We start from the raw sequence: 8,797 nt of genomic DNA on the forward strand, positions 1-8,797 counted from the left end.
AGATAGTGTTTGTTTCAAAAGAAAGATGTCACTTAGTATTTACTGCATAGAGCAAACACCCAGTCACATCCAGCTGGACAGGGCAGCAGCTGATCACTGCAGGTGCTATTTTCCACTAGAGAAGTAACTGCTATTTCTTAACACTTCAACAGAGCTGGGCCACTTTCAGTAGTTAGTCTGCTTTATTCAAATGAGTTTACAGTGCAAATGCCTTAGAGCCAATAATAATAATTCCATGTCTGTTACTTTTATTAAACATATTGGACAACTGAAATCAATCAATAAGCTCTATTTTCCAACATAATCATAAAGTTGATTAAGCTACTCATACACTTACCACTCTATTTGGCAAACAATCTAAAAAAGAAGTTTCCATAGAAATTGCCTCTTAAAAAGGGCAAGTTTGTCTTAAAAAGAATTAAGTTAACTAGTTTTTAGACTTCAGTTCTCATCTTTTGGTGAGGAATAAGGGTGCTTTTTGCCACAACACAAAGTTAAGTAATTTAAATAAACTTTTCCTGTAAATAAACTTTAGCAGTGGAATGTAGAAATCAAGCAGCATGGCTTACACTTCCAGAAACTGAAGCATGAGCATAGTAGTGCATTATGCTGATTATAATTGTTCTTTAAAATATATTACTTCATATTTAACTAAATGATAACTTCTATTCAGTAGAAGGTTGTGGCTTTTGGACAGAATAGATAATTTCTTTTGTGCTTTGACAGCACAGCTGTAGTGAATTTTAAAAATGCAGTAGTAAGATAACCCTGGGAAAGGTTAAAATAGAAAGATAACTGATAATTTTGATGCTGCATCAAGCATTATGCAATATGTAACTATCCAACTGCATTTTAATACCAACATAAGAAACAGTAACTAAAGCAATAAATGAACATTTTGGCTTTTAGCAAAGAGTTCCTCACTTTTGTAAGCTTAGACAGGTGCAGGAACTTAATTGAAGTCTCTATTAGTAAGGACAAGAGGAGCCACTAAGGTCCAGAGATAGAGAAGCAGACAAACCCAGCTGGAGGTTATCTTCACCCACACGGCTGGCCACTTACTTGTCATGGTTTTGAAATCTGCATCAGGGCTAAAAAGTAAAGAAGTCCGTTAGTAGTCACAGAAAGCACCTCCCAGTATTCCTTGGTACCTCTCATATGAATCTGAAGTGAGGGCAATCCTTTGGGACACTCCAGTGCAAGACACTTTGTGAGAACATAGTGAGACAACTCAACCAGCAGTTTCCTGTTGCTCCTTCACAGGTTCTTGGTCTTGGAACCCAGTTTTCAATCCTGCCTGCCCATGCTGATGTGCTGCTTGTTCAAGGAAGTATTTGCATGAGCTGTGCAATAGATTCCTGGTGGCTGCTGATCCCTAAGTGTATATGCTAATTAATAAGTATTGAGAATTAATACTGTCCTGGGGGCAGTGGTTCTGAGCTGCAGCAGCAGAGCATATGTCCAAGTGTTTCCAACGGATGTAGGAAATCACATCCTTGATAAGCAGCACATATGGCTGTCCCTGCACATGTTTCCCAGGATGAAGAGCCACTACCAGCAGGCTGGCTTCTAACAAACTTTGCAGGAGACCACCTGAAACCAGTTCCATGGGTACCCTTCCTGCTACTCATCCAGCTGAAGAATGGCAGCCACACTTTCTGCCCTTTCAGCTCTGAAGTAGTGCCTTGAAACCACAGCTGCCCCCTGTGCTGTGCTCACATTTTAATTCAGCAACACTAAACTGAGAAGGCACAACTCTAATGCAACTGGCACAGGGACAGCACCTTCAGCAGCTTGGCAGGAGTAGGTGGCACAAAAGGTGCCCCCACAGGGCAGGAGTCTCCTATCCACATGGAAACACTGGCACACAGAACCCATTGCTTCCCACCTGGCTCTTACCTGTACCAGTTTGTCAGTGTCATCATGATGTAAAGAGAGGCAAGGAAGAGCATGAAGTGGAAGAAGGTGTAGCTGTACTGAACCCCATCCTTCTCATTGTCCATGACACGGCGCACTTCTCCATCCTCGGCAGCCCCGCTGCCTGTGCCCGCAGTCTCCTCCAGGATGGCAGTGTCACTGCCAGACAGCGTCAGCTTGTTCACCTGGCTGTTACTTGAAGAGCGGATGCTGCAGCGTAAAGAGACACCTGGTTAACAACTCCTTTTGCAGTCAGGTATGTTTGATAGTAAAGCAAGCAATGGACCACAATGAATGTCTAAGACTAGCAAATAATATTTTTTAAAATCCATTTGGAAGTGTAAGGAAATTCCTCCAATTGTTTTTATCCAAGCTTTTGTTAACTTAAACAGCATTCCTAGTCCCAGATCATAGAAAGGTGTGGTTTGGAAGGAACCCTAAAGATTATCCTGTTCCAACCCACCTACTGTGGCCAGGGACACATTAGACCCTAGACCAAGGACAACAGACCAAGTTGCTCAGAGCTCCATCCAGCCTGGCCTTGAACACTTCCAGGGATGGAGCACCCACAGGATCTCTGGACAAACATTCCAGGGCCTCACCATCCTCACAGTGAAGAATTTTTTTCCTAATATCTAATCTAAACTTACTCTTCCAGTTTTAATCCGTGTCCTTGTGAAAGTCTCCATCCATGTTCCTTGTAGGCTCCCTTCAGACACTGAAAAGCCACAATTAGGTCACCCCAAAGCCTTCCTTTCTGCTGGCTGAACAAACCTAGTTCTCCCAGCCTTTCCTCACAGGAGAGGTGTTCCATCCCTCTAATCATCTTGTAACACATGTTGTTCTATTGATTTGGCTTACAAGGCTTATCCTCATGCAACAAGCAAAAGCAGGTTTATGAGCCACATTTGGCCTTGGGCCGGAGACAGCAGCTGGATGTGAATAAATGCAGGTACATTTTGCACTAGACCCAGATTCAAACCAAAGAGGCAGACAAATCCCAATTCTTTATCACTGGTTATCAGTGCAGATCCTACCTGGAATACAAGAGGCAAAGGACAAAGATAACCAGTCCAACAACACTCTGGGCATCCCACCACTGCAGGGACTTGGGTGGAGCAGGAGTGGCAGGTGGGACAGTGGCATTGGCTGGAACAGCTGTGGGTGCAGCTATCTGGGTGATGATGTTGAGCAGACTTGGGTTACAGTTTCTTTCTGAAATGGATTTTAAGGCAGATTAGAGGGATGAGCTTTGCCAGCACGTAGCTAAGAAAAGATGACAGGCAAACTTGCAATTTTTCATTCCCTTTAACTGCTGATCTCTTCAATTCTCCAGAGGCAGAAATTGCCTGCAATATATTTCCTGCCTGTGAGCTAGACAAGGGCATAATAAATAAATAACATCAGAATGCCCTGACACTGTTTCTTTTTCCCCCCTTACAAACACCTCAGTTTAGTTCTGCAAAGAGGCAGTTTGGTGGTTTTGGTCAAGTCAGCTTTTCAGCCTCACTGGATTTGATCTGGACAGATCAGCAATTCCCATAGAGTGATCTGTAATAACCATCAGCAGCTTCTGCTTTGACACCAAAATATGTGACTGGAGACAGCATGTTCCTTACCAGGCTCATTGGACATGGCTGCCCAAGTGAGGTACATGGTGTAGAGTGTGATGACAGAGGACTGGAGGAGGCCAGAGCGAGGCTGATGTTCCTGTTTCAAAGCAGAAGAGCAAGGTCAAAAGGGCAAGTTTTACCTAGAGTTGTATAGTTTTACCACTGCCACAGAAGAAACAATTACTAGCATGAAAACTGTTGCTGTAGAACAAAGCCCAATGCATTTCTATGTTCAAAAGACTGGAAGAAACTCCTTACAGTCATTTAATTTATGTAAAAAGCATCTCAAACACAGAAAGAATAAGCAAACCAAATCCATTTTTTTTTTGTGCCCAAGACTCAGTTTTGGGCTCTTACTGAGTTAATTTCAACCTTTTCAAACAATTTTGTAGATGTGAATCTAGCATGTAATTTGAGCAATCTCAGTTCAGAATCGAGTAACATGCAACTTTCCTCTTATGTTAAACAAGCTAACCCCTAATTTCAAAGCCACCGTACTGAGCAAATAAATCTCCAGCTATTTTCCTACTCCCTAACAGATTGCTCTGCTCTGCTAGGGCCTTCACCACTAAAACCATGCCAGCAGTCTGCCACATGGAAACAAAGTCCAAAACCATGTTAGCTCAAAAAGCCTCTCTTCAGAAAATATGTCACTATGTAGTGCAATGGTTTCAGAGCAAGATTTTTTTTTTTTTTTAAGTTCCTAACTAGCCTAGCTTTTATAGCCAAGTTTTAAAGTTCTTATGTCTGACTGAACTGGTACTACATCCTTCTCACTTCCCTGCTTGGTATGTCAGAAGGAAAGAGCAGATAAAAGTAATACCTGGACTTTTGGAAGGATAGAAACGATGGAGACAACAATGCACAGGATCATGTTAAAGCTTATGAAGAACTTGTTCTCAGTGCAGTCATCAGGCTTTGTGTAGAAAACGTAGAAGAGAACAACAAAAACCAGGGACAAGGCATAGAACAAGCTTGTACAGGACAACAGAGCTGGAGGAAAAAAAAAAAAATTACATTACACATACAGTTTTAACAGTCCATCTAAAGTGGCTTAATGTCCAGCTAACACTGGAATAAGACAGGCTTGCTTCATCACCTGGCAGTCTGAGTCACAAAACCAGACTAGCAGACTGAATTTTTGTAAGGTCTGGCTAAATTTCTGCTTGGGGTCACTAAGCAGCAAAGCTCAGAGGAAGGCCAGTGCTGCCATCAGGGGAACAGGACTTGCCTTTCAGCAGCAGTTTAATTAGTTTAACTGGTATCAGGCCACAGTGGCATAATGAGAGAGTGCTTTTTGCACACTTCTCATGCACATTTATGTGCCCTGGATTCCTGTGCTCGAGGTCACCATTTTCATTTCCACTCTGTAAGAAGCTACAAAATGCTGCTGTAGCATTCTTAGCTATGAGCTAAGAACCACAACAATTAGCACTTTGTAATTAATGGCCAGCTGGGGAGCAGGCACCACGGCACACTCAATGTGGTACTGCAGCCACTGTCACAGACACAACTGAGCTCCTGGGGACACAGCAGGGGAGGGGCAGAGCAAAACTCAGGTTTGAAGAGAACCAGGCTCCTGGTTTATTAGGACTGTCAGATGTGCTACTCAAAAGCCTAAAATATTCTGCATTTTAATGAACAAGAAAAAGGGAACACTGCTGCTATTAATTCCGGGTGTTAACAGCAGTGACTCAGGGACAATAAGGAGTTTAATTCTAGCTATGTCTGCAAACCAGTTAATGATATTCTGAAGGGTACTGGCCAGTACAAACAAATCCCTTTGCAGATTAAGATTCTTACCTGCATACCAGCATTTAGAATTCCCCTCTTCCATTTTCTCAACCCAGCTCTCATTCCAAGAGTGAGCAAAATCCACAAGTAGAACCAACTGGATAAGAATGAAGCAGAAGGCTCCAGAAACACCAATCCAAAACCAAGCTAGAAAAGGGTGCAGGAAGAAAAAAGGTTAGCTTTCATCATGTGCATGCTACCTCCATTTAAAAACAAAAAAGCTCCTAATTATACTACAGACAAATAATGAAAAAAACTGAAACTGTAATTAGAAAAGCAGATGCTGTTAATCACTTTGGCCTCAATCTGGCAGAAGCATGGGAATGTTTAGCCCAACATGTTTTCAGAATGAAGGCAACATCTAGCATGTGGCATCTTTGTGTACATAAGTGCCATCATGCCATATTTCTTGGAGGAAACAACCCTGAAGTTCCTCTGATGTGACCAGACAGTAGAAGTTTCCCACACAGATTTTTCAGAGACTCTAGCGAAGTATTTAGCACTTGTCAGTGTCCTGAGTTGCCCCCAGTCCAGTGCCAGAAGACTCAGCTCAGTTGTGACTGTCTCATGAAGTAGAAAATTATTAATAACCAAAACCTAGGCAGTTGAAAAGGGATTTCTTATTGCCATAACTTCAGCTGGTCACCAAAACGCTGGATGAACCAAGGTATTCCAAGAAAGATGGGCAGAAACTGTATCTTCTGCAAGAGAACTTTCACTGTTGCTTAATAAATCTATGAAAATGTTTGAGCTTATACAAGTCAGATTTCCATGATGAACATTAACTGTACCTCTTGTGAAAGGCCCTTCAGGGATATAAAATGCTCCAACCATGATAGCCACAATAGCAGCTATTTTGAAGAACCAAAACCTTTAAAAGAAGAGAGAAGTCATAAATATTAGTCTTATTCTACACACAGTTCACACACAGTAGTCATGTGCTACATGATGTGTAAGCAGCTTGGTCCTGCTCCAGCCAAGGCTTTGGATCATATGATCCTGTTGACTGGGGAGGCTGAGAACTTCCCATCACTGGAAGTATTCAAGGCCTGGCCTTGATGGAGCTTTGAGCATCCTGGTCTAGTGGAAGGTTGGAGGGTTGGAAGTGGATGATCTTAAGGTCTCTTCCAACTCAAACCATTCTATATTTTTATGATTTTATGCTCTCCAAAGGTCCCTTTCCAATGAAATTACTCTAAAGGATTCAGTCATCTAGCCCAAAACTAACTCAATTAAATCAGGCAATTGGAAATCAGAAACCAGTTTCTGCTGGTTCAGTCAGACTGGCCTTGAGAATGACCCAATGAGTGCCAGAGGCTGCACAAGGTTGGAGATATAAACTAGCTGCAATCTGACATCTCTATGGAAACACAGAGCACTGCCCTTTTAGTTACTCCACCTCAGAGTGGCCCCCTCAACCAGGACACTGAACATCTTACATAAATAGGAAGCTTTTAAGGAAACCAAAGCACTACTCTGTATTGGGCCCAAAAGAAACCCATCCTTGTATGCATAGAGGAATTTCCCCAGTGTTCAGCAGAGAAGCTGGAGGGAGGAAAGCAGCTGAAGGGCAGCCAGCTGGCTCACACATACCCATTGTGAATGGAGGCTCTGGGGTCGTTGCTTGTTTTCACTTCAATCATGAGCATGGAGAGGAGGAAGAAGAACACAGCCATGGCAAAGCTGACCCGATAGACAGCTCTGTATCCCACAAACACATCACAGCTGACAAACCCATCCAAGTGGGGGATCTGAGTGTGAAGCCCATCTTCACAAAATCCAGGTATCTGGGTAAAGACACATTTCATTGGGAATTTACATCTATATTTGCAATTACATTTTCTAAGTTCTGTAACTTAGAAAGGCTTTCAGTCAAAAAACTTATGAGAGACCAGAGAACAAAAGACCTTGTGCTCACACCTTATTATCATCTGTCTCTTCCCATGTCAACGCTTTTTCACCCAGGAAGGCTAAGATACCACAGCAGGCCTCTGATAACAACTGACTGTCTCCAGGTCTGGTCAGATTTCAGAGACCAGGCATGTACTAAAAAAGGAACATTTGCTGAATTTGCTGTTTCCACCAGAAGCCATTCAGTAAATACAGCATCTTAACCCAGGAACAAGGACACTCGGGTGTTTGTGTCTCATGCATAATCCATTCCAAGAAAAGAAAATCAATAGTCACTGGCACAAGTGATGACATTTAAAACAGTCAGAAGGAGGTTTTTTCCCCCTCCATACCTTTTTCAGCTGCTCTTCCATGCCTGGTGCCAGCATAATGCAGGCAAGCACAGTACTGAGGAGGAGGAGGAAGGCATAGATAAGACGTGTCACTGTCGAATTCTTGCTGTTGGGGCAACATCGGCACAGTAAACACGAGGCACCGCTGCACAGACAGGGAATCTGAAGGGCAGAGACAGGAATAGTAAGGGCATTCCCCTCGCAGCTGACACCGGCGCATTAGGCGACAGCGAGAGGAAAACCCGAACCCCATTTAGAGACACTCCACTCCCGGAGCGCACAGATAAACGCTAATCGGCCTTTCTGACTGACAGCGTGTTTGTGAACAGCCGGAGATAACCGGGTTTATCGGCCTTGGGCTGCCCCCGTCCGCCAGCCCCCGCTGCGGCCAGCCGGGCCCCGCGGCTCGGGAAGGGCACGGACGGCTCCAGCCGGGCCCCGCGGCTCCGGGAAGGGCACGGACGGCTCCAGCCGGGCCCCGCGGCTCCGGGAAGGGCACGGACGGCTCCAGCCGGGCCCCGCGGCTCCGGAAGGGCACGGACGGCTCCAGCCGGGCCCCGCGGCTCCGGGAAGGGCACGGACGGTTCCAGCCGGGCACCGCTCCGCTCTGAGGGGCTGCAGCTCCGCCGGGACCGGGACCGCGCCCGCGGGGACTCAGAGCGGCCCCCCGCCCCTGGGCCGACCCGAACCGCCAGCGGAGGCACCGCACCGGGCAGGGCCGGCTCCCCGAGATAAAAGGAGAGGTTGGGGATGTGGAGGGGCAGGATTGGGGTAGGAGGGGAGCCCCGCACTCACCCAGCTGGCCACTGAGCAGAGCCCCAGCACAGCCCCCATGGCGCCGCCGCCGCCCCTCCGCCCGCTTCCTGCTTCCGCCCAGAGCCCGCGGCCTCAGGGGGCGGTGCCAGCCCGAGCCGCCGCCGCCGCTCATTGGCTGCTTTCCAGCCCGGCGGCGGCCGCCAGCCAATGAGAAGGCGCGATGCAGCCGGGCGCCAGGGGGAGGTGCGGGAGGGTGGGCGTGGGCAGGGCGATGTTGTTTATAACACTTCTTCCGTCTTCGCCGAGTGAAGGGAGGACGTTGATTGGTCGAAAGATCAATGAGTGGGCGGTTCCTACGGCGTGACAGCCAATGAGTGACGCCGCTAGGGAGCCCGGCTGCTGTTCCATCCCTGCCCGCGGCCGCTGGGGGCGCTCGCCGTGCCCGGGCGCGCGGCCGTTGCCATGGCAGCAGCG

General features: G+C 46.2%; 1 protein-coding gene across 1 annotated transcript; it reads right to left on the minus strand.

Annotated features, from left to right (window-relative positions):
• Nucleotides 1–163: 163 nt before the first annotated feature.
• Nucleotides 164–8,749, minus strand: SERINC3 (serine incorporator 3). The gene is made up of 10 exons (XM_086853173.1): nucleotides 8,363–8,749; nucleotides 7,568–7,729; nucleotides 6,918–7,111; nucleotides 6,116–6,195; nucleotides 5,334–5,471; nucleotides 4,354–4,523; nucleotides 3,537–3,627; nucleotides 2,955–3,132; nucleotides 1,900–2,127; nucleotides 164–1,091 (listed from the first exon to the last, which is right to left on the minus strand). The coding sequence occupies exons 1-10, from the start codon at nucleotides 8,399–8,401 to the stop codon at nucleotides 953–955; spliced, it is 1,419 nt and encodes a 472-aa protein (XP_086709299.1). The 5' UTR covers nucleotides 8,402–8,749; the 3' UTR covers nucleotides 164–952.
• Nucleotides 8,750–8,797: the final 48 nt, after the last annotated feature.

The sequence above is a fragment of the Cyanistes caeruleus genome, chromosome 16 (assembly GCF_971803275.1).
Source record: "Cyanistes caeruleus chromosome 16, bCyaCae1.hap1.1, whole genome shotgun sequence".
NCBI classification, from domain to species: Eukaryota; Metazoa; Chordata; class Aves; order Passeriformes; family Paridae; genus Cyanistes; species Cyanistes caeruleus.